This window comes from Anabrus simplex, chromosome 5 (assembly GCF_040414725.1).
Source record: "Anabrus simplex isolate iqAnaSimp1 chromosome 5, ASM4041472v1, whole genome shotgun sequence".
Classification (NCBI taxonomy): Eukaryota; Metazoa; Arthropoda; class Insecta; order Orthoptera; family Tettigoniidae; genus Anabrus; species Anabrus simplex.
Genome location: NC_090269.1, coordinates 31,156,089 through 31,183,744, shown reverse-complemented (window position 1 = coordinate 31,183,744; position 27,656 = coordinate 31,156,089). Strand labels below are relative to the sequence as shown.

Below are 27,656 nucleotides of genomic sequence, written 5' to 3'. Positions count from 1 at the left end.
GTGGAAACCGGTGTCAAATGAATGAGTAAGAAAAGCAGCAGGATTGGATGAACTGTGTGTGGAAATGATAAAAGTAACAGGACCTGTTGGTCTACAATCGTTGTATAAGCTATTTAGATCTATTTGGAAAGAAAAATTCATACTAAATAACTGGAGTAAAGGACTAATAATACATATATTTAAAGAGGAGGACAAGAAGATAAGTGATAATTATTGAGGAATTGCACTCTTATCTCATATAGCAAAAATATTTAAAAGAGTACTAGAAAAGAGAATGAGAAGAAACATGGCAAGACAATTACAAGAATAGCAATATGGCTTTCGAAATGGAAGATCAACCCTAGACCCCATCTTCGGTATGTGGTAGTTAATGGAAAAACGTTGGGAATACGGAAAAGATATGGGTGATGACATTCCTTGATTCAGAAAAGGCTTACAATAGTGTAACCAGAGCAAAGGTATGGAAAGTAATGCAACGGAAAGAATTTGGGAAATAAATGAAAGAATATGTTTGAGCAATTTACAAAAGTTGTTGCAGCAGTGTCCAGACACCTGTGGGGAGAACAGAGTGGTTTTGGAATGAAACTGGACCACGACAAAGAAGTGTGCTGTCACCACTCATCACTGCTATTCGTAATGATTATGGACAAAAATTGTGAAGGAAATATGGTGACAGGGAGAGAGAGGAATTACAAGGTTAACTTGACATACTGAGCGAGATTGCTGAAAATTATGGAATGAAAATCTGTGAGGAAAAGAGTAGGCCAATGGCATTGGCTAGATGAGAAAGGGAAGGGAAAGCAATTTAAGACTTGACATGGAAAAGGATGCAAGTGCCAAATTTGTCAAAAATCAGATTTTACACGGACAACAATCTATGTACCATCGTCAAATGTCCTGGGAAGAGATGGAAGTGCAGCGTATCTGCTTGTAGTTTGAACTGATGTCATAAGATGGCATTGGATGGAACTCCACGGTTATAGGCAGGGAGAAGGATGAAAATGCCATGTCGTGTTGGTTGAAGCAACACTGTTGAACGTTCTAAGTTACATTCTCTGTTTACGATAAAAACAGTTACATTTTCCGTGGATTTGTGCAGCGTGTCAAATAACATGTATCTGGTGGTCAGAGGATACTATGATTCCATCGAACTGAAATGTCTGGTCTCCAGACAGTCACGCTTGTGATCGAGACTTTGGCGTTACTGAGAAACAAAAATGGGTTTGCAAGGCTATGGTGCTGGAAGAAATTCAGAATGTAGAGAGAACAGCACAACTTCAACATCCATTTTGGGTGGTGACAATGGAAAATTCTCATTTCTTTGATTTCACCGGTGCAGCTGATGTATTTATAAACACATCATCATTGTAGACCAGAAACAAACCATGGATGGAAGTAACAGTGACAGATTTACCAAAAATTAAAACAAAGAAATCTTTCAGTAAAATGGAAGAGTGGAAGGATCACATGCTGTCTTCAAGGAGGGAAAATATACAGAATTCAGGAATATAGAGGCCTTCAGAAATGACACCCAGGTAATATCCATAAGTGATGGCAAGAAAATAAGACTTATTGGCAATGCTGGATTACGTGAATGCACAATATCATGGCTTCTACAAGGAAATCTATTCTTCCTAATTTTGTATTGTTCCGGATAATAATTATCCTTATTATGTTTAATACAAATTATTGGTTATATTATTAGTAATACTAGTTCTAAACACAAAACAACACTGATTGTGCATGAAAAATAAACAAAGCATTTTTGAGATCCCAACTACGTTTTACCTTTCTCCTGAAACTTTTTGGCACTTGCATCCTTTTCTGTGTCAAGTCTTCAATTATAAAAACTAAGGGACAAAATCTTATCATTGTGGAGAGCTTCAAGAACTTAGGAAGTGAACTGATGCAGGGTACAGGGCTGGACAAGGAGATCAGTAAAAGGATTCAACAGGGAAATGCATTTTGTCAGGAGTTGAGAAACCTGATGTGGAAGAAGGAAGTACCAATGAAGTGTAAGGTGGTGGTGTATAAGATGTACTACTGCCCAATACTGACATATGCAGTGGAGACCTGGACATTGACAAAAGGCAAGAGAATAAAATCCAGCCCAGTGAAATGAAATTTTTAAGTTGTAGAAAAGCTTTTTGACATAATGGAGAAGGAAGGATGCCAAAGCAGATGATGGGAAACCCAGACAGGAGGGAGGGCAAGTGGGAGATCTAGAAAATGATCAAGAATAGTATAATCAGAAGAAACCTGGATTGGAACACCATTAAGGAAGAACAATGGTGGTTGGATATAGGAAGATGGAAAGGTGCCATAAACATCCCAGACCAACAGGATTGAGGGAAATACATGATGATGTGTTTCATTTACAATATTCCAAGAATACGAAAGCATGCCTGTAGCTATTATACATACGATTAATGGACAAAATGAAAATTTCTTTAATTGCTTATACTTTATGAAACATTTAAAGAATTCATATTTTTAAACTGTTGTCTTTTTATGAAACTCGCAGTGCTTGGGTATGATTAGTTATAATGATAAAGCCATCAAAAATGTGTAAATTGCTATTTTAGTAGTTTATTCACATTTAACCAGTACAGGAAAATATACAAATATATGCATACCTAATTCAGTCTTTCTTTTATCTCTCAGCTGCTAAGTTTACTTGCATTACATATTTGCTATCAATGTCCATAAAGGATTTTAAGTTTAAGTGAACGTAAGTAACATAAGCAGCAATATTAAAGAATTAATAAATATTTGCATTGTCTGAAAATACATATAACAATACTGTAACAACAGTAGAATTACATTCACTAACAAAACAATAAAAAATATACAAAAACAATTGATGAGAAAATACATTCACAAGTTTCTGCAGAAATGGTTCAAATCCCACACAAGTTCATTCTTATGCAGTTACCACCTAATTAGAGATTATCTCCATTACATTATGGAAATTATCATGCTAATACGAAGTCATAAATAAATCTAAAATTAATTTTATCTGACTTCTTGTTATTACCGTATTTGGGTGCATTAAACCAAGTGTTTTAAAGTCATTATTCCAAATGGACTTTGGTAAATTATGTCATGATTTAGCAGATATTAGGACCATGAAACTATTCCTCAGAAATTTAACATTTTGCGAGGTCACTAAATGTTTCATTCTTAAAATTAATATTTCAAGCAAAAAATTGCATCAGCTAATGAGATCTGTACAAGAAGAAATTTTCAAAGATTAATCTATCTACTCAACTATCACTGTAAGAAGTATACACAAACAATTTTTATTTTTTTCATTTTAATGACAATTTTCTAGTTTTATACCAGAAAACTTAGCCTCTCTCTCTCTCTACAATGTTGAGTTGGAGAATCTAAATTAATACTTTCAGAAACCATCTAAATTGCTCCCAATGCTATACAGCCAGCTTTCAGAACATATTTTGGAGAGATTTGTCACTACTCTTCTTTCTGATCCTACAGCAGAAAGAATGAAACACTCCTATGTCCATTCAAACTCTTTAAAAGAAACAAAAATAAGCAACAAAAAAAAAAAAACCAAGATTAATTTGTCCTGAAGGGTAAATAAAGCTGGCATAGAATCATAAGGCCATGGAAAGAAAGGATTACATAATTTGCTTAGACTTACCCATGAATGAATGAACCTTATGCCCAAATTCACTGCTATTAATATTTACCTACCTACAGTAGGCAAACATAATTCCATTTTTCATCACAATTATTAGTAAGAAGTATAAATACAACTCTATTCGGTTTCAATCAAAATCTCTACAATATCATTTAAGAACAAATTTCTCTTCAAAATTTTAACTCTAGCTTAAAAAAAAAAACTATTCATTTTCCTAGGAAAGAATGAGACTTCTGTCTGAAGCTCATGGTATTTCTTGGTGTCTTGTGAATTCAGAATTAATAATTTATCTTTCAATAGAAGTAGTCCACCACTTAATCTTGAAAAGAAGAATGTTTTAATACCTTTAACATTTTGCCTTTTTATAGTTTATCTTGACCAAGTGTGAAATCTGCTTTCTGGCATTTACAAATCTTTAATGAAAAAAGAAAAAAGTGGTGGTGTTGCATGATGAAGAAAGACACTTTTGGACACCTAAACCCAGAAATTTTGGAAACTTTTCAATGTTAGCAGAGTCAAACTTAATTCTATGTTGTTAGGAGCCTGGAGCCTATTAAGGAGAATGAGATTAGTATGCTTTTAAGGTACAACATACCTAGGTGCAGGCAGTAATAAACTTCAGGAATATACTCTAGCAGGTACCTTTAAACTGTTAATGGGCTTAGGAGACAAGGATGCAAGAACTGCTCTCAAAGGGACAAATTAAGATACCAGTAAATCCATTGGCATGAATTATCATGCTTAAGTACCCTTGTGAAATCAATTAACTGTGCTGAGATTTATTTCTACCTTAAACAAACACCTTACTAACAACGCCATCCAGCTAACTGACCTGGCCCTCATGCATTCCCTACTAGCAACCGAGATCTGCCATGTATAGAGTTGTTTTATCCTATAAACAAAAGGCTAAAGAACACTTCACATCGTGTTTTTATAACAAAACATGAACCTCAATCTATAGCTTTTAAAATTGCATATAAAAAACGAATAAAGCAAATTTCAACTGCTACTTAAAACATTCACTGCTGGCGATGTTTATAAGCTTTGAAGCATGCTGAGATCCCATGCAGCTCATGCTTACGAGTTCTTGCAATTACCATTCTCTGGTGTTAAGAAATTACCACAGAAGCCAATATTTAGTAATTAAAAAACTCCCAAGATTTCACATAATTATGGTCAGTTTGAAGCACAGGTCTACCAGACCAGCAGTGAACGTATTGAACATCTAATCGAGAAGTCATTAGTTCAATCAGAAGAGGAAGAAACAAAAAAATGTACACTGCAGGAACTCCCTTCTCAAGGTTACATAACCAGATTATGGCAAATTCCTTCCTTAATGTAACCCAAATGGAACAGGCAATCGAGTCAACTTCCGAAAAAAATTCTTATGCTGAAGAATCTTCAAAACCTTTCTTATGAAGGTGGTTTTCAGAAACTTGTGTTGGAAGATCACAGAAAATAAAATATATAATATGATTAAAAAGCAAGTGGTGAAATTCCTTCATCTCTACTGAACAAATAACTATCTCAGATGTTTAAAACTTTCCATATTTTGGCTGGGAGATAAACCTCTTTATCATGTTTGTTGATACAGTACAAGGCACCATATATGAAGAAAGTTACAATCAATTCTCAAGAATTTCTTTTTCTACAAATACTCCACTCAGCATGTACATAACATTTAATTCTACTGGCAATGTTTGTTTTTAGCACTCATCCCACCAGGCATCTGGGATCTTCTCGATTGTCTGTTCAATTTGTGGTATGTTACAGAAGAAACTTGCCATCATCTGGTTATGTAAACTTGAGAAGATGTTCTGGGAAGTATATGGAGAGGTGATGAAATCTACCATCGAATTTGAAGCAACGGCATAATTATTGACAAAGGGGAACCTTCGACTGCTCTTCCTTGCTCTGCTGCGGCTGTGCCTGTGCTTTTTATCACATGCAGACCCCTCTAAGGCACACAAGATGGGGCTCCGCAGACTACGGGAGCAGTCGTCGTAGAGCAAAGGCACAGACAACAATAATGTGCCAACACACCTTATTTCATTAACGCCCAAATGTGTGTTAAATACCATTTTGCCTGTCTATTACAAAAACTAACAAAGGCTCTAGGTACTTTTTAAGAATGACAGAAATAAGAGAAAAGAACAGCTCCATTTTATATCTTGGTCAGTAAGAAGAATGACAATTCAGTATATGGAAAATCAACAGCATGGTCACTTGCCCTACATAAATAGAAAGCGTTTTATAGCGTACACGGATACTGGGTTTGAGTCACAAAGAATAGTAGCACTTCTTGAAACCTTCATCAAAATATGTGTTTTACAATCTTACTGCAAGGTTATCACCAATCTATGTATTTGAATTATTTTCCTAAAACAAAAAACAATCCCAACTAACATGCCAAAATGTTAATCTGTAAATGACACTTCTCATTCATGTATTGAGATGAAATATTCATAACGAAGGCTATAAACTAATTAATGTCTATGTAATAAGAGTGCACATGGTTGTTCAAGAAGAAACTTCCAATAATCTGGTTATGTAACCTAGAGAAAGGAGTTCCTGCATATGTGCTTTTTTCTTTTGATTTCCCCTTCAGATTAAATTATTTTCTCTTGATCATATGTTCTAAACACGTTCACTGCTGGTGTTTTAGACCCATGTGTCAAACTGACCATAATTATGTAAAATCTCGGGAGTCCTGTAATTACTAAATATTGGTTTAACACCTAAGGGTTCTAATTGCAAGAACTCGCAAGTGTGAACTACATGGGATCACAGCATGCTTTGACAATTATAATAAAATAATATTGTTTTTATGTCCTACTACTACTACTACGTTTGATGGTTTTCAGAGACGCCGAGGTGCCAGAATTTTGACCCGCAAGAGTTCTTTTACGTTCCAGTAAATCTACTGACACGAGGCAGATGTATTTGAGTACCTTCAAATGCCACCAGACTGAGCCAGGATCGAACCTGCCAATTTGGGGTCAGAAAGCCAGCGCCTCAACTGTCTGAGCCACCAGCAGTGAATGTTTTAAGCAGCTATTGAAACAGCTACAGATTGTTACAAAAATATGATTTGAAATGTTCTTTTTTTTTCTTTTTCTTATAGACTATGAACTTTGTACTTGGCAGATCCAAAAGAAATCTTGTCAAACCCATTCTAGTATAAGCCTCGAGAGAGCTATCTCTTACATACAAGTAGAATGTATTAACCGTTGCTATTCCTATAATATATAGTACAATTACAAGGAATAACCTAAGAAGTCTTCCATAGAAGAAAAAGTAACATCCAGCACAGTGTAACTAACCTTTAAACTAACTATATCAGCAAATCAACAATCTGTATCAATACCATTGTAATTTAATGAAAGCAGAGAGTTATGCAAACTTTTTCCAGCAACACGACCATTTTATACAAACAATGTGCTTTGGAAAAGTTAAAAAGAAATATAATTATCCACCTCATAGGAAGAAATTATATTTATTCAAACTACCACTTGCAATGAAAAGATTTATCCAGGCAGTGGTCCATATCAGAGGGAAAAAGGAAGTATATCTGAAAGTTATAAAACATAACAGGCCCACTCAAGAACATCTTTGTTATACTACTGTACCTGTAGTGACTGAAATACATACAGCCGATCATTTTGACCACCACCTACATTTCACATCTATGACATACCGTGAGCAGGTGCGGTGTGTATAAACGGTCTGTGATGTACCATCTCGACATATAAAATGGGGTAAATGGGGTGATTTATGAGACTTGCATATAGGAATGATTTTCAGCTTTTGGGCCAAGGGTGCTAATATTTTTGAAACTGCCCAGTGCACTGTTCATGTGCTGCTGTGGTGAAAATTTATCATAAGAAAATAAATGATACCAGTCCGAATAGCAGACGTGGAAATCATGGAGCATCATGTTCCATTGATGCGAGAGGTAAACGTCAACGACAAAAAAAGGTGCATTAAGTTCAACCAATATGCTATAGTGAAGCATTTCGCTATCCAAATGAACCAAGGAGCTAGCAGATGTATGTTTAAAATGACAATTCAGTAAAACTTGCTGTATATGTGCTGCAAGGCAAACAGACAGTCACAGCACCAATGCTAATGAAGCGGTTTCAGCACAGAAGACCTGAGAACATGGTAGTACCAGAAATGGACTTAAGTGATAGGGGAAGGATTGCCTGGTTCAACGAGTCCTGTTTTCCGATTCATCAAATGAGGGGAAGACGGCATGACCGGCAAGAAACAGCCAAGAGCAAAAGCCTTTCAACTACAGCTAGAACACAAGCCGACTGCGGCAGCATTATGGTCTGGAAAATGTTTTCATGGTATTCTCTGAAACTACACTTCTCTGTAGAAGAAACTCTCAACCGATTTGGTTGCCATTTACACCGATACATGCTTCCCTGGAGCTGGGATCTTCCAGCAAGACAATTAGACATATACAGATGAAATTATTGTGTGTGTTGGAAGAACAGACTTGAACCCAACTGAGTATCCGTGAGACCACTCCGATCATTGTATCTCTCTATGGGTCCTCCATCATGCACTCTTCAGCAGCTGTGGAAAGTACTGCAGGCAGAATGGCTTTCAAATACCTGAATTACTTCCAGCCCATCAAAGCTGCTGTCCATGCTGCACATGTCAGTTACTCTGGATTTTAATTTGTGATCATAATATGTGCCTACACTGTGTATCTGCTAAATAAAAAGTTATGAGGAAAGATTATGTAACATTATGTATTTTTAAACATTCTTGAAGCTTTATGACATCAGAAAAATACCACACAGTCAAAATAATTCAAAACAAAAACCCTTTTAAAAAGGTCAGCAATACAAGATTATGATATATTAAATAATATGCTTTCATTTTTTAGTGAAAATGTGAAAAGTTTCAGTCAGCTGAACTCAATTTTACAATATAAATAAGGAGTTAAGATATAAGGACTGAGACACAAAAGTGTTTAAATACACAATAATATGTTAAGTCCAATCAAGTGGAAGTGGAAACCTTCAGATACCTCAAACTGCATCAAAAATCAAAATCAAAGAAAAGCAGATTAAATACTTGCATGCTAAATGCTTAATATTATATACACATACAGCATATCACTAACATGAGGACATGCGACAGGAACTATTAAATAGGCTAAATAATACAACAACTTAAAATCATCTTCCTCATCTTTTTCCCATTTATTGTATTGAATTAGGAAGATACTCTCATTTTTCACCTTTGTAAAGTGAAAACCGTGAATACGGAATTATTCTAATATCTTGTAATGGTTTTGCCAGTTCGAAATCTGCTGACACGAAGCTGACGTATTTGAGCACCTTCAAATACTACCAGACTGAGCCAGGTTCGAACCTGCCAAGTTGGGCTCAGAAGGCCAGCGCTCTACTGTCTGGGCTACTCAGCCTGGCACCAAGATACATTAAAATGTTTTTCAAACCTCCAAGTGATTATTAAGACTTCAAGTCTTCCAATTTACGAGTTGGTCTGCCATTCAAAATATATTACTTTTCTCACTAAATGTACATGATCCTAAGGAATGGTGTGAAAGACTCTCTACAACACAGTCAAAATCACAGGAAAATACATCACCAAACTATTTAGATGCCATGCTTGGGGAGTGTAAGGGAAGGAGGAAAAACACCATTTGCCTTTGTGTCTCTAATGGGCAAATAAGGCACAACACAAAGTATGACAAACACCATGGCACTGAAGGTCAGATGCGACATAAATCGTTAACACTGGAGACGTTTTGTGTACGTCTATCAGTTCAATTCTTTGGCACTAGATGGCAATCATGTAGTTTGCGACATGTGTTATGGGAATCTGGTGGATTCAGACAGTTTATAGAAAATACAAATGATTAGGAATGATAAGGAATATACTTCATTTCTATTTTTACTGTATGTTGCTGGCAGCAACACCAGCAACGTAGATGCAACACCCCTAATTGGTACTGAAGTCATGTAGATGAAGAGAAGTTAATTAAGACAAACACAAACACCCAGTTCCCGAGTCAGAAGAATTAACTATACACAGTTACAATCCTCGACCCAATCGGGAATCAAACCTGAACCAAAGGCCAGTAAGCCAACCCATTCAGCCAAGGAGCCGGACCAACAACTTGCACTCTACCTGTATATATTTCCAGCGAGTTTATTTCTTGTACAATTTGAGAAACCTGAAGATCTCTACTAGATTAGACGAAACTAAAATCTATGTTTAATAATACTTGAGTTTCAGTTCTAATAACATTTTATAAATTATAATATTGTGTAAAATTCATATTCTCCCTGTTCACAAGTCAACATGAAGAAGTTTCTAAAATAATCAGACAACCTCTTTTACCACAGATAATTATCAATTTGCATTATTGTATATCAGAAAATACAACTAACTCAACCACACCCTACGATTTAAAAAATACTAATTTGAACAAATGAATTGCTTCTATACTAAATATTAGTGACCTGACAAAACTTCTGTCAACTTGGCTCCAACTACTACAAATAAGAATGCCAAATTTTTTACATTAACACAATTTAAAAATCATGAATAGAAAAGCTAAAGACACACAAAATTACAGTGAATATTTATAGGGAACCTTCCATAAAATAACATTCCTCATGTTCATTTCAATAGAAATATCTAAAATTGTAGACCAAGCATCTCAACAGTCTGGTTGTAAAAAAAAAATACCAATAACAAGCAAAGGAAGCTGCGAGTTTCCAACACTGGAAGCCTGTGTTCTCTTTTAACATTACAAAGACAGACTAGAGGCAATTTTTTTTTAGCAATAAACAGAAAATAGAAAGGTATGGCAACTTACCGACATTACAACACTTGCACAGGAGAGGAGGATGAATATAGACATTTCAATGTCTCAGACAAAGACTACTTCATGTCTTGATCCCTCCTGAGAATAAGTTCATCATGTCCTCACCTCTGTAAGTTTCTTCTCTTTTCATAATTTTTCTACTTAAACTTTGATTAAAGTTATTTTCTTTTTTGGTAACATATGCAATATAACAGAAGATATGTACAACTTCCCACAAATACTCTACATATATGTATATAATAATCAGAAGTATTAATCTTCCTGTAATACACTCGCTCCTGAATAAACATTCAGGCTTGGTTTCCATGCCAACAAATACGGTAAAAATACAATGTGTATTAATCTAATACACAATATTATACATCATTCTGTTTGAAGTGTATCCTTGTGCTGAAGTATACTGTACAATTTCACAGAATAATACAGTAACTATGTGCAATATGTACAGCACATTGTACAATACCCTTGAGGAAAGGAAAGTTATTTTGGCAAGGCATTTAAAAGTTCCAGTCATGACTTAGTCCATACTATCAGATAACTTGCAGAGGTCCATTTTCCTTATTCTACTTCCTTCGCTTTTTGGATGGTGGGTAGGGGAATTCGGAATTGTCCAGCAGTAATACTTGATTAGGGTTCACTTCATTAGTGTAGTTTTCTAATGTTTCAGTCTCTGGTAAAGACCAGTCATCTAATCCTGAGTTAAGGTCCACCAGATCAAGTAGGTTTGAAGAATATGTAGCTAACTCACCACCAGAAACTAGGGGATCTGTAAAATTAAAAAAGCAATCAATTAATTCTTGTTCACCAAAACAGAACAGTAATAAAAACCTACTGAAGGGGCATCATTTAAATCAGAAAAAGTATCAAGAGCAGCATCCTCCATAATCAAGAATGGGTTTCATCTTTGAACAATGAAACAAAAGTGCGTGAAGGCACGTTCTTCTATTGTTAGTTGTGTTTGTGTTACAAAGTACAAAATCTTGACTTACAGAGCAGTGTGTGAAGAGTAAATTTTGTCAATGTTCGGGGAAGCCCTTCAGAGACTTCCACAATGCTAACAGCAGTCTATGGTGACACTATGAAGGAAAAACCCTAAAAGTTTGAATGGTGTCAGGGTTATAAAAGAGGGCTGAGAATCCATTACCGACAATGAGCACCCTGACCGACGTGTGATACCGATAATTTATTACGTGGCGCTATGCATCCAGCAGAATCATCGTGGGCATTGAAGACATTGCCAACACTACAGAGATAATGGAAATAACCACCTGCCAGTGCATACTTGACAATTGTATCTTCTGCACAACAAATCTATGTTTTTTGCCAAGCAAGGAATTACTGTGTCTCCAACATCACACTTATTCACCAGACATAGGCTTCTGTGATTTTTACCTCTTTCCAAAGATTAAAAAAAAAAAAACTTCTGAAGGAGAGTCATTTTACATCAGAGAATGAGGTAAGAACAGAATCAAAGGACGATGCAAAACTTGGCTTCCAGTAGTGCTTCCAGAAGATTTACCAAAGCTGGCAAAAGAGATGGCAGTGTATGAAAATACAGAGATTATTCTCGTCATCCCCAGTTTTCATATTTGTCCTCCTGCTCCTGTTCCTCCCTCTCAGTATCCCGATTGATTTATTTATTTTTTACTACAGCTAGGCATTTTCAAAATTTAAAACTTCATTTACCATTTGGGGCTTCAGATTTCCTCTCTCCTAATCGCAGCTTATCAATTCAATCTGGTAATTCTGCACCCTTGGACGTTTTCCACATATCATTTATTTTGAAATTACTGGATTTTTGGAATCCGTAGCCTTTTGCTAGTTTGGGCCTTTTCTAAAACTAGTCTATCTTCTAGTTTGGTGTCAAATTTTTCAGTGGTTGCTCTGAGAGCACTAGTTTTGTATTTAATTTTATTATTGTAAAGAAGGTCCCCAAATATTATTTTAAAAAAAGAAGAGTAATTTATTTTTATTTATTTACTTGCTATCTCATTTAAATATTTGTTCATTGTTTTAAGACGAAGAATGGAGTTGAAAAGTATTGATAAATACATATTGTAATTTACGAAGATCTTTCTTCTCTTTAATACAACGTCCAACCCCGAGGCCCTGCCGATTCCTTAATCCCATCTCTGGTTACTTTACATTTTATAGCCTACATTGGACTGTTCGAGTCGGTTATACAGAGGATTTTTGCTTTTCTATCGGCCCAATATTTCTTCATTCTGACAGATGCTGCTTTCCTTTCTTCATTGAAAACACCCTTCCATTAGATCATTTATTAATCTTGGTCTGTAGCATGGGGAGAAGGGTGTTTTTTTGTGTGTGCCTTGAAGTATTTAAATTTTGTCTTTTTAAAAATTAATATTTGGAGTTCTTCAATATCATTCTTAATTTCCATAACTCGTTCAATCTTCACCTTGCTATTTCATAACTTTTCAATTATTATTCTGCCAGTTCTGGTGTTGGGTGTTCTGATAAGATGCACAAAGATATATGTTTATCCTAATCAATCAATCAATCAATCAATCAATCAATCAATCAATCAATCAATCAATCAATCAATCAATCAATCAATCACTACTGATCTGCATTTAGGGCAGTCACCCAGGTGGCAGATTCCCTATCGTTTTCCTAGCCTTTTCTTCGATGATTGCAAAGAAATTGGCAATTTATTAAACATCTCCCTTGGTAAGTTATTCCAATCCATAATTCCCCTTCCTATAAACGAATATTTGCCCCAATTTGTCCTCTTGAATTCCAACTTTATCTTCATATTGTGATCTTTCCTACTTTTAAAGACACCACTCAAACTTATTCATCTACTGATGTCATTCCACGCTAGCTCTCCACTGACAGCTCAGGACATACCGCTTATGATATAGATGTCGATTCCCATAGGGTATCTGAAATATTTGTCCCGAATGAATAAATTTATAATACCAATATAAGTGGTCTGTTATTGGACATTATAAATTTTCCAGCTAACTCATTCCTGGTTGCCAGTGTTTCGCCCCCGTGTGCTAGGTTGGGCTCATCAGTTGGTACCTAGCACACCTACCAAGACGCATGGCTAGTGCATACCGTGGAGGCCACTACGTAGGCTACTTGGAGCCACCGGCAGAGCCAATACACTATGAGAGACTTTGACTCATTACCAAAAATTGATGCCTGCTTGGCCATCAGATGATACAGATGTTTTTTCCCCATACGGAATCTGAAATATTTGTCCCGAATGAGTACATTTATAATACCAATATAAATGGTTAGCTGGAAAATTTATTATGTCCAATAATGGACCATATATATTGGTATTACATACCACTTAGTCGAGCAGCTCTTCTCCATTCTCCCAAGTCTTCCCAGCCCAAACTTTGTAACATTTTTTAACGCTACTCTTTTCTCGGAAATCATCCAGAACAAATCGAGCTGCGTTTCTTTGCATTTTTTCCAGTTTTTGAATCAAGTAATCCTGGTGAGGGTCCCATACACTGGGACCATACTCCAGTTAGGGTCTTACCAGAGACTTATATGCCCTCTCCTTATATCCTTACTACAACCCCTAAATACCCTCATAACCATGTGCAGAGATCTGTACCCTTTTTTACAATCATATTCATGTGATTACCCCAATGGAGATCTCTCCTTATATTAAGACCTAGTTACTTACAATGATCCCGAAAGGGAACTTTCACCCCATCAACGCAGTAATTAAAACTGAGAGGACTTTTCCTATTTGTGAAACTCACAACCTGACTTTTAACCCCGTTTATCATATACCATTGCCTACTGTCCATCTTGCAACATTATCGAGGTCATTTTGCAGTTGCTCACAATCTTCTAACTTATTTATTACTCTGTACAGAATAACATCATCTGCAAACAGCCTTATCTCTGATTCCACTTCCTTACATATATCATTGATATTGTACCAGGAAGGCCTAGGTCCTGGTCCATATTAATTGAAAGAAATGTTATTTCCAGCATTAAAGATCCGACCGACGTACGAACATCCATGTAAAGAATGTTCCAGTATGTGCCAGACCCTACGAGTACGCTAGGCGGAGTCAAGTGACGTCACCTGTCGCTCGAAGCTCACCTCCCCTAGAGATATTTCTCGAAAGAATTTTTCTTTTAACAGCTTTTTAACACCTTAACCAATTTCAACGGGACAAACGCTGAATTATAGCAAACATCATAAAAGTTAATCCCTGTAAATTTCAAATTAATTCATCAAACGGTTGTTGAGTTATAACAATTTAAAGTCTCAACGAAATTACGTAATTGCGGTCACATGGCCGAGAGAGAGCTGCCACCCCTCCCTGCGCTGGTATCTATATATGTCAAGGCCAGATAGCCCGCAAACCAGTACAGTGCAGTACAGTACAGTACCGTACAAGGACAAGCAGACAACTGTGTGAGTGAGATAGTGAAGAGACCGGCCCGCGTACAGTATGTTCGCGCAGTCACGGTAGAAGTACTTTCGTCGTATCTCCAGAACGCGAAATTCTATCGCCGATAAAGGACGTCACACTGCAGTTAGTATGTCGCGTCGCGATTACAATATAATCCTAAAAAGACATTTAGGACTGTAACACGAGTGAACTTATTGGAGTACAAATATTAACTATTTCATTACGTGTGGACTTAGGCAACGTCAAGTAACATTAAACTTCTACAGAGCCTAATACTTAAGAATCACCAGAACTGATTTTTTTTTTCTCGAGTATTGCATTATATTTCTTTATTCACGTCACATCAATATTTTGAATGAAAAAGTAAGAACTTTTCTGAGTAATATAACAGGATTAGCAGAAAATCTAACTTAATGACTGTGTTCACAGACTGTGCTTATCGACTTGCTTTCTTTATTTTTTTTTTTCTTCAAGTGTGAACTGTGTGATTAAGAACGTTTCAATAACGACTGTAAATAGTATTTAGTACAGAAAGGACTGTGATTCTTCATACGCCATAAATAGTGTTCAACAGTGTAAGTGATAACCAGTCGCACTAAATGAATTTTCGTGTGCGAAACTCAACAGTTCCAGCTGTCATCACCTCATCGGGAACGTCAACATCTATTGTTTATAAGTTTCATTTCCGTATTGATGGATATTACTTTACATAAAAACAATATATATACAATTCTCCACCTTATCAATACGAATTTATTTTACATTACAAATATTCAAGACTAGTTTCGACCCCTATGGGGTCATCCTCAGTTGACATGCATTGTAAATTGTTCATAAAAACATCACGTATAGTGGTAAAAGTTAGACTAGTTTAGGCTGATCATAATGTTTGGTATGTCTAGTACATGACTAGTGTGCATTGTTCATAAAGACATATATTACCTTACTGCTACTACTATCCAAATTTAAATTATTGAGTTACACAAACATATCTGTGTTCCATACTATATAATTTAAATTTGGATAGTAGTAGCAGTAAGGTAATATATGTCTTTATGAACAATGCACACTAGTCATGTACTAGACATACCAAACATTATGATCAGCCTAAACTAGTCTAACTTTTACCACTATACGTGATGTTTTTATGAACAATTTACAATGCATGTCAACTGAGGATGACCCCATAGGGGTCGAAACTAGTCTTGAATATTTGTAATGTAAAATAAATTCGTATTGATAAGGTGGAGAATTGTATATATATTGTTTTTATGTAAAAAAATGTTGAGTTACACAAACATATCTGTGTTCCATACTATATAATTTAAATTTGGATAGTAGTAGCAGTAAGGTAATATATGTCTTTATGAACAATGCACACTAGTCATGTACTAGACATACCAAACATTATGATCAGCCTAAACTAGTCTAACTTTTACCACTATACGTGATGTTTTTATGAACAATTTACAATGCATGTCAACTGAGGATGACCCCATAGGGGTCGAAACTAGTCTTGAATATTTGTAATGTAAAATAAATTCGTATTGATAAGGTGGAGAATTGTATATATATTGTTTTTATGTAACGTCAACATCGCCGATCCTGATTCTACATGGAACATTCCAGATGTCCATCTTTCGACATTTGGTAACAACAGTTCTTGTCATAAGTGAGTAACAAACTGACTAAACTTTTTAATTTATTTTGAACAGTGAAACTTCAGTGTCGCGTGTGAACAATTTCCATAATTTCTCAAAAGTGATAAATTTAATTTCAATTTCATTTCTCGTAGAAAGACTGTAGGATTTCAAGTGTGCTGTATAACGAGATTGACGAACTGAGAACTGAAAACTTTTAATAATTTCTCATATCCATTTACCATTATAAAAGTGTGCTTAGGTTTAAAAAGACTTTAGGTGGACATTCACACATATGAAAGACTTTGAAACCAATGATATTTATGCCAGTTTTTTTTTTCAAGAAGATTATTTTCAACATTTAATTTCAATATAAATTTTGAGTCAAAAATCATACCGCAGGGTGAGAAATTAATAAATTGTTTTGAAAAAAAAAATTATTTACCATCTATTATTCGCTCTGCGAGACTATCCTTCTCTGTATCGGCTCCAAAACCCAGTTCCACTCCCTGAGGTCCTACTCATGCCCTTTGCCCACAACTTTTCCTGGTACAGAGAGGATAGTATAATAATAGATGGCGCCCCAACTTCAAGGGCACGATTTTGGAGCCATACTATAATAATAGATGACATCGCAATTTCAAGGACTCTATTTTGAAGCCGTGCTATAATAATAAATGATGCACTTGTAATAGTCGCAACATTCAGGGTTCGATTCAAGTCATTATATCTCGAGCACAGGATTTGACTGCAAAGAATTTGTTGTATTTGACTTATTCGAAGATTCCGGAAACATGGATAACTTACTTGCAGCAATCGAAGCTCTCAGGCTTAGCATTAACGATCAGAATGCCAAGATTGATCGAATTAATACGCAAATGGTAGAGTCTAATAACCAATTGCAGACTCAAATGATCGAATCTAATTCCCAATTGCAGGCTCAAATAGTTGACTCTAATTCTCAACTACAGGCACAGTTAACTGAGTCAAATAGTAAGGTTGACAAGACCTTGGATACTAAGTTTGCTGAAGCGGATAAAGTCATTAACAAAAGACTCACTGAATCTAGTGCCCTTATCGAGCAACGATTCCGTGAAGCTGGAACTCGCCTCGAAAAGAAACTTACTGATTCTAGTGCACAAGTCGAAGCTACATTGAAAAACATGCGGGATCAGTTTGTTGAAAACTTAGAGTCTATTAAGGAAGAAATAAAGACAGAGGTCGTCAAGTCTTTAGACAAAGATCTTAGAAATGTTCTTCCTTCCGTTCAAGCATTTTCTACTGAACTCAAAGATTTACGAACTGAATTTCAAGAATCCCATGGTAACATCTCACAAACTCAAGCAAAGTTAGCTCAGGTGCAGGAAACCTTGCGAGATGCATTAAAGAGCGACGTGGGTAAATTACGAAGCGAGATAGGATTAATTAAGAGCACGCAAGGAGAACTCGACAAGCGTATTACAGGACAGCTAGATAGCACGCATACCCAGATAGCTGCTTTCTGTAAAGACGTACAAGTCATTAAAACTGACTTGAGAAATGAAATAAAAAGTTTAGACACCTCAATTAATTCTAAAATTAAAAATTTGTCCGAAGAAATGAATCAAATTAAACTTAAAGAACAGACAACTGACGTCACAATTCCTGGTTCGTCGAGGGAAATACACAATACAACAACCCTTATTAAAGTACCAGATGACAAACCAGTCAAATTTTCAGGACGTGATGAATACACTGCTCGAGAATTTTTGTTAAATGTCGACGATTACCTGGAGGAAAATAGGGTAGAGGACGATAGGAAACTTCGAGTAGTACCCAAACTTCTAGAAGGACGAGCCTTATCATGGTTCATAGCTTTTAAGAGCAACTTTAAAAACTATGACGACTTTAAACAGGCACTTCTTAAACGCTTTTGGGATTCAGAAAGACAGCACCTTGTAAAAATGCAACTCTACTCTAGCAAATACAATACTTCAGTCAATACTTCCCGATATTCAGATTACTGCCTAATGCAATTAAAGAAGCTCCAGTTTTTAGATCCACCTTTGCCAGATATTGAACTTATTCAGATCCTGACACTTCAATATCCGCCTCATGTGCAAGAAATACTAGTCGCTGCCAACATTAGAACATTGGAGCATTTTGACGCTACTTTGCGTAGGTTAGATACGGCTAATACCCAATCTAGTCCGAAAACTAACAGGAGTCGAGAAGTAAATACGAATTCTGCGGAAATAAAACCGCCGGAGAGAGAGGAACCCAGGACACGTGAAGAAGGCAGATTAAGCCCTACTAACCCAACCAGATTCCGGAATTTTAGACGTCAGAGGAATCAGGATAGACACCCTTACCAACCTAGGAATACATGGAGACAGCGCGAAAGCACTCCTGAAGGAAACCGTGAGGCCAGACGACGAGAACTCGAAAGTAGATGGAAGGACACACGGGAATACATCAGGGAGAGAAACCGTAATCCTGATGAGCCTGGAGCTACATCCCTGGAATATCAACATCAATTCGGACCAAGAGAACAAAGATCACCTGATCCTGACCCAACAGGCGCTATAAAAAAAAAAAACGCCGATCTCGCAATAGGGAGATTGACTACCGAACACGGTGAGGTCGAAACGTCAAATTATTGTACTGCTGTTATCAATTACTGGCATATTGACGATTCCGAATTACTATTCGAAGACGCACAAACACTAAGGCCAATTATTACACGTTCATTACCTGTCATAACAGTACGCACAGGCAACCTACAGGTGATTACGCTCATCGATTCTGGAGCGCAAGCTTCTTTAATTTCTGATAAGCTTGTAGACTCGCTTAAAGATCAGAACAATGTTTTGTTATTACCTGCAGCTCAAATTAAAGTAAGAGGGATAGTTCCTGATAAGATTGTTAAATGTAAATCCCAGGCATTTTTAGAGTTTGAAATTAACAGTCAGATGTTCGAACACATATTTTTGGTAGTATCACGTCTTAACTTCAACTTAATACTTGGATCAGATTTTATGATCAAATACAAAGGAACCATTGACTATGATGCCAACCTCGTAAGATTACAGAATAATTCCGTAGAACTACAGCTGGTAGGACGAGGTGACCTGGAAGTTCAAGAGAAGGGAGCCCGTTTTGAAGCAGCCGGTGGTGACATTATTAAGCCCGCTGTGAGCGAGGTTGCGCCAGCCGTAGCAGAAAGTAGAAAGGGTGACCAAAGTGAGGACGATGCAGAGTCCATATTCAATGAGAACTCCATTATAGGTCCGGATTATATAATGTCAATAGCCAGTGTGGTTGAAGACCCGGAAATTAAATTAAAATTGGAGGAGGCTAAAAATGACGTTCTACAGAAATTTGCATGTGTATTCGATGATAAGCCTGGAGAGATAGCTGACTATGAATATCATCTTGATGTAAATGACTTGTCTCCTTATCAGAAGAAACCATATCCCGTACCCGAGAAATATCGAGAAGAAGTTCGTAACTTAATTCATAAAATGACAGATGATGGGATAATTTCGCCTTGCGTAACTAAGTACTTGAATCCATTGGCCATAGTGCGTAAGCCTGTATTTATAACTCAGCTAATTCATAAAACAATATGTACCACAGGAAGAGTAAAGCCTGGAAAAGAAAATCCTGCGTATTTTCTTTTAGTCCAACCAAGGGGAAGATGTACCAGGAAGGCCTAGGTCCTGGTCCATATTAATTGAAAGAAATGTTATTTCCAGCATTAAAGATCCGACCGACGTACGAACATCCATGTAAAGAATGTTCCAGTATGTGCCAGACCCTACGAGTACGCTAGGCGGAGTCAAGTGACGTCACCTGTCGCTCGAAGCTCACCTCCCCTAGAGATATTTCTCGAAAGAATTTTTCTTTTAACAGCTTTTTAACACCTTAACCAATTTCAACGGGACAAACGCTGAATTATAGCAAACATCATAAAAGTTAATCCCTGTAAATTTCAAATTAATTCATCAAACGGTTGTTGAGTTATAACAATTTAAAGTCTCAACGAAATTACGTAATTGCGGTCACATGGCCGAGAGAGAGCTGCCACCCCTCCCTGCGCTGGTATCTATATATGTCAAGGCCAGATAGCCCGCAAACCAGTACAGTGCAGTACAGTACAGTACCGTACAAGGACAAGCAGACAACTGTGTGAGTGAGATAGTGAAGAGACCGGCCCGCGTACAGTATGTTCGCGCAGTCACGGTAGAAGTACTTTCGTCGTATCTCCAGAACGCGAAATTCTATCGCCGATAAAGGACGTCACACTGCAGTTAGTATGTCGCGTCGCGATTACAATATAATCCTAAAAAGACATTTAGGACTGTAACACGAGTGAACTTATTGGAGTACAAATATTAACTATTTCATTACGTGTGGACTTAGGCAACGTCAAGTAACATTAAACTTCTACAGAGCCTAATACTTAAGAATCACCAGAACTGATTTTTTTTTTCTCGAGTATTGCATTATATTTCTTTATTCACGTCACATCAATATTTTGAATGAAAAAGTAAGAACTTTTCTGAGTAATATAACAGGATTAGCAGAAAATCTAACTTAATGACTGTGTTCACAGACTGTGCTTATCGACTTGCTTTCTTTATTTTTTTTTTTCTTCAAGTGTGAACTGTGTGATTAAGAACGTTTCAATAACGACTGTAAATAGTATTTAGTACAGAAAGGACTGTGATTCTTCATACGCCATAAATAGTGTTCAACAGTGTAAGTGATAACCAGTCGCACTAAATGAATTTTCGTGTGCGAAACTCAACAGTTCCAGCTGTCATCACCTCATCGGGAACGTCAACATCGCCGATCCTGATTCTACATGGAACATTCCAGATGTCCATCTTTCGACATTTGGTAACAACAGTTCTTGTCATAAGTGAGTAACAAACTGACTAAACTTTTTAATTTATTTTGAACAGTGAAACTTCAGTGTCGCGTGTGAACAATTTCCATAATTTCTCAAAAGTGATAAATTTAATTTCAATTTCATTTCTCGTAGAAAGACTGTAGGATTTCAAGTGTGCTGTATAACGAGATTGACGAACTGAGAACTGAAAACTTTTAATAATTTCTCATATCCATTTACCATTATAAAAGTGTGCTTAGGTTTAAAAAGACTTTAGGTGGACATTCACACATATGAAAGACTTTGAAACCAATGATATTTATGCCAGTTTTTTTTTTCAAGAAGATTATTTTCAACATTTAATTTCAATATAAATTTTGAGTCAAAAATCATACCGCAGGGTGAGAAATTAATAAATTGTTTTGAAAAAAAAAATTATTTACCATCTATTATTCGCTCTGCGAGACTATCCTTCTCTGTATCGGCTCCAAAACCCAGTTCCACTCCCTGAGGTCCTACTCATGCCCTTTGCCCACAACTTTTCCTGGTACAATATATATATAAGAAAACAAAGGCCTTGAGGAATTCCCCTCTTAATTATTACAGGGACAGATAAAGCTTCGCCTACTCTAATTTTCTGAGTACTATTTTCTAGAAACATAGCCACCCATTCAGTCACTCTTTTGTCAAGTCCAATTGCACTTATTTTTGCCAATAGTTTCCCATGATATACGCTATCAAATGCCTTAGATAGATCAATCGTGATACAGTCCAAATGACCTCCTGAATCCAGGATATCTGCTATATCTTGCTGGAATCCTACAAGTTGAGCTTCAGTGGAATAACCTTTCCTAAACACAAACTACCTTCTATCAAACCAGTTATTAATTTTGCAAACATGTCTAATATAATTAGAAAGAATACTTTCCCAAAGCTTACATGCGATGCATGTCAAACTGACTGGCCTGTAATTTTCAACTTTATGTCTATCACCCTTTTCTTTACACACAGGGGCTACTATAGCAACTCTCCATTCATTTGGTATAGCTCCTTCATGCAAACAATAATCAATTAAGTACTTCAGATAGGGTACTACATCCCAACCCAATGACTTAAGTATATCCCCCGAAACCTTATCAATTCCAGCTGCTTTTCTAGTTTCCAACTTTTGTATCCTGCTGTAAATGTCATTGTCGTCATAGGTAAATTTTAATACTTCTTTAATATTAGTCACCTCCTCTATCTGGACATTATCCTTGCAACCAACAATCTTTACATACCGCTGACTGAATACTTATGCTTTTTGAAGATCCTCGCATACACACTCCCCCTGTTCATTAATGATTCCTGGAATATCCTTCTTTGAACCTATTTCTGCCTTGAAGTACCTATACATACTCTTCCATTTTTCACTAAAACTGGAATGACCACCAATTATGCTTGCCATCATGTTTTCCTTAGCTGACTTCTTTGCTAGATTCAATTTCCTAGTAAGTTACTTCAATTTCTCCTTACTTCCATAGCCATTTCTAACTTTCTTTCCAACCTGCACCTCCTTAGTCTCTTTACTTCTCTGTTATAATATAGTGGATCTCTACCATTCCTTACCACCTTTAAAGGTACAAACCTATTTTCACATTCCTCAACAATTGCTTTAAACCCATCCAGAGTCTTTTTACATTTTTATTTACCGTTTTCCACTGATCATAGTTACTTTTTTTAAACTCCACGATTGTTTTATCAGCCATATGGTACTGCATAATATTCGTAATTTTAATACCTTCCTTTCAGATTTATTTTGATCTACGACAAAAACAGCTTCATAATCACTAATACAATCTATTAGTTCCGTTTCTCTGTAGATCTCGCATGATTTTACCAGCACCACATCCAGAATATTCTTCCCTCTAGTTGGTTCCATCATTTTCTGAATTAGATGCCCTGAATCATGCTCAATACTGGTTCAATATTTTATAAACTGGTTTATTTGATTGTCCATTAACTTGATATTGTTTATTTAAGGATGTTCTAATCATTATTCTTTCTATCTGAAGTATTTTTGTCTATTTCACCTGTATCAGTAGTTTTTAAAATGGTTTCACTAGTGTACGTTATTTTAGGCTGTGTTGCTGTTTTGTAATGATTTAATTTTGCTGCTATTGATAATGCTTTTATTGTTGTTGTATGTAGTCTTGATAATATAATTTGCTTTGTTTAATTTATTTTTTATGCTAAGCTGGTTTCTCATCAAGATTATAATTTTTAATTTCTCCTCAATACTTGTGTTTGTGCATATTTCCGTACTACGGCTTACACGTTAGTTATTTTTCTAATTCTGAGAGAATGTGGAAGCGTATGTTCAATTTCATTCTGAAAAGTTGGAGTATTATCACTCCAGTGGCTTCTTTGGCAAATTTTCAAATTTCTTATTCAGACAGCATCACCTAACCTAACAACCTTATATGTATAATGAAAACATATTTCAAGTGCCAGAAGAGTAATGATAACCTTTTCGCTATAAGTTTACATGGGAATAGAACCAAACATGAGAAAATGTGTCAACAATTTTGATTTTTTGTCCATCGTTATTTTATTTACCAGTGGTGGATAGGTAAACATGAGCTCAATTTTGTCAAAGGATATCCTAAGACCTATTTTTTGTAGACATTGAATTTGGTGTCAAGTTTCCTGAATATTGGTGGACAATATTTTGCACAGTTAACAGCAAATCCTAAACAGTTTAAACTTATTTTGTTTGGAACTTCACAATTAAATATAATAAAAGTCTGTTATAGAGAGAATAAATTATGTCAAAAAATATACTCGCCAAAGCGGATTGTTGTTGTATCCGATTTTTTGTCAAAGTCGTGTGTGAGGTAGGACCCCACGCACGCACATTAAAATCAATATGAAACTGCCATCAGCTTGTTCAAAACTTGTACTTTTGTAGTTATTTTAAAATGAAAGTGTATGCTCAGTTTCACTCTGAAAAATTTGAGTAGTATCACTCCAGTGGTTTCTGTGGCAAACTTTTCAGAGTCACCAAACCTAACTTTACCTTTTATGTACCATGAAAACACATTTCAAGAGCCACTTCGCTGTAAATTTTAATGGGAACAGCCTTTCCAAAATTTAAAAAGACGCGAGAAAATGCAGTGAAACCTCATTAAAGCGTTCCTCATAAGAAGATTTCTCACGTCGTAAATCTAAAATCTCGATTCATGTCGTATTCAATCTAATACCTATTACTGCTTAATATAATCACATTTTTCTGACAAGGTTCTTTGTTATTTCTTGCAAAAGGAACGTGACTTCCAACACAGATTAGAGCCTAGCCTTCGCAACAGGACGCAGTTCAGGGAAAGTTGCGCAAAAACAGGAAATGGCCTTGAATTCCTGAACTTAGCAAAGTAAATTACAACCAAGCTGTTTTACCCTCCGGTTTTCATTGATACTGCAGAATAGCCCATAAACCTGTTTGTGCTTATATTATGCATTCCATTAGTTAGATGTTTATTCTGTGTTGTGAAAGGTAGCAAATATTTGCCGTGTGATACAGTACCTACAAATTAGGAACATAATCATGTTAAGTTGACTAGCGTGGTGCATATTTGCGCGCAAGTTGAAACTCGCAACTTTGAATTTCAACTAGAGTTGGTCGAAGTGTTGTCGCAATCAACATGACAGAGTTTAACAAAAAAACAATTCATGGTCGAGGAGTGCGACCAGAAAACAATGTTTAATAATCCACTGGTCTTTTTTTTTTTTTTTGCCCCAGTGCAAATGTTTTTATACTTTGTTCTCTGGCATTTTACACACCTTTTAATACACTGCTGTTATTCAATAAGCCCCAGTAGAGAAGGTTTTCGTATTTGTTCTATCTTCTTTTTTACGTCTTTTAACATTCTCATCTCATCTTTAAAAATGGTGCATAGCCTATATCTTTCGCTGTACCCATACAAACACAACATCAAATGCACGCATGTTGGAAACAATTATAACAAGTGTTTAGGCCTACATATCCCAGTTAAATAGTTTTTATTTGTGTATTCAATAGTACATTGTTTCACTTAACACATTCTCTTGCTTTGTCCCCTGCATAAACGTCTTAACAATGTTTTTCTGAATAAACTAATCTCCAAAATCAGTCATTCACTCTGTGCCGTATTTTTAGATGTATCAGATTCTTACTTAAATTTAGACCATAGCATTAAAATAAAATGATTATTTACTCAGCCTTAATTTCTAACAAGTTAACTACTACAATCAGCCACGGTATTTATGCATTTACAGGGTTCCCACTAGTAACCTAAATATGTTTTCACTGTATTTTCCCTGGGATATTCCTGTTTCCCCTGCATTTAATTTAGTGAGACATGGTACATAAGAGTGACGCTCAAGCATGTTTGTCATACACTGGAATCATCATCTTGAAACATATTTTGCACAAAGAACTTGAAATGCATCATAAGTCAAACAAGCAAGAAGTTATCATAAAGCGCCAATCTGTGAAGTGGGTTATCAGCAATCTCATCATAGAGAGCCACGAAAAGAAACACTAGAACCAACGAAAAGAAATTGCATTGCATTGCTCACAGCAATCGATCAGTCAATCAATCTTCAAACGAACGCCTGTGTTCGTCAGGGACCTTATTCTTGAAATTGGTGTGAGTGGGCTTGCCAGTTTCTAAACAGACTCTTAACAGAAACATACAGGTTAGTGTTCAGAAACTCAGGAATAAGTTTGCAGTTTCTTTAGCAAATGGAAGTGTCGTTTGAATATGTATGCCGGTCAACTAGTGTAGTTAGAAACAAGAACCAATGACACATTCCATTCTTTGCAGAATTCTTTTCTGTGATAATTTTGCTTTCTCATAATAATTTTTCCTTAATACTGCGGCAAAATCCGTAATAATAACAGGCAGCCCATAATAGTTAGCACCTCTACGTTATATAAATTACATCAGTAGCTTTTAAAAACATTGGACTTTTTTTTTTACAAATTGCTTTACGTTGCACCGACACAGATAGGTCTTATGGCGACAATGGGATAGGAAAGGGCTAGGAGTGGGAAGGAAGTGGCCGTGGCCTTAATTAAGGTACAGTTGGCAGTTTTAAAAAGAACTTCAAGAAGATAAAAATTACTGTCTTTTTAATTTATAACAAACATCTCAAAAAAAGTTTTTCATCACCTGAATATTTAAATTCTTTTTTTTTTTTCTTGTCCGTGAAGGATGTTCGCTCTAAAAATTGTGTAAAGTAAAAAATTTCATTGTTCCGTATTGAAGACTATCACAATTAAAACTGAAATAATTGATAAGGAGATTCCACCTATTCAATACCAAAGAATAAGAAATGTAGTGAATTACATTCTCATTTAATAATAATTAGAAATGGTACCAGTTTCGACCCTAGTCCAGGTCATCATCAGCCGATTAAGAAATGGAAAACAATGCATAGGATCAGTAGAAGAGGGAATATGAAAAGGAAATGCATAACATACATCTGAATGACTTGTAACACTACCTGTCAGTGGACGTGGAAGTAATATACGCAGTCTCAGAACAGTCCAAAAGAGAGTGCTGTTACCGTCACCTGTGGGCACCACATGACAAGAGTCACTGCCTTAGTAATGTACAGGCCGTACTGTAGCGAGCACGGGAAAGCAATCAGCTGATCATTACGATGGAAGTTTAGCACATGCGAATCAAGTTACATGTGAATTCTTTGCCATTTTATTGAAATGTTTATCGTTGGCCACAAGTTTACTCAGATATATATGAGACGAGTCATCATTGACTGCATTGTTAAGTTAGAAGTCCTTAATTAGTGAAGGAAACTTAGTATGAGCGTGTATTCATATGAGGCTATAGGTTAATAAGGTCACTCTTCAGTGTTTTCATTTTGTAGGTTATTTGTGTAATGTTATATCCGCAGTGTAAAATTAACTGAATTAGTACATTTAGTGTTTTATTATCAACCATGATGTGCATACAGTTAAAGGTTATCAGTGAGAGAAATCATCATGCCTAAGAGTTGCTGTGTGCCTGGCTGCAAAGCCAATTATAAGTGAGGAGAGTACACTCCAGTATTTGTGTTTTCTCCTGATGAAGAAAGAGTTAGGTTATGGAAGATGCCTATTCCTAGAGAGAAATTAAGTTGATCACAGCACAGTTACGTGCAACAA

At 36.1% G+C, this 27,656-nt stretch overlaps 1 protein-coding gene across 1 annotated transcript in view; it reads right to left on the bottom strand.

The window, feature by feature from the left end:
• Positions 1 to 10,460: 10,460 nt before the first annotated feature.
• Hsf (Heat shock factor) overlaps positions 10,461 to 27,656 on the bottom strand; it is a 197,097-nt gene continuing 179,901 nt past the window's right edge. The window contains exon 11 of the mRNA XM_067146826.2: positions 10,461 to 11,304. Coding sequence (XP_067002927.2) covers positions 11,102 to 11,304 — 203 coding nt within the window. The 3' untranslated portion in view covers positions 10,461 to 11,101. The remainder of the gene's footprint in view (positions 11,305 to 27,656) is intronic.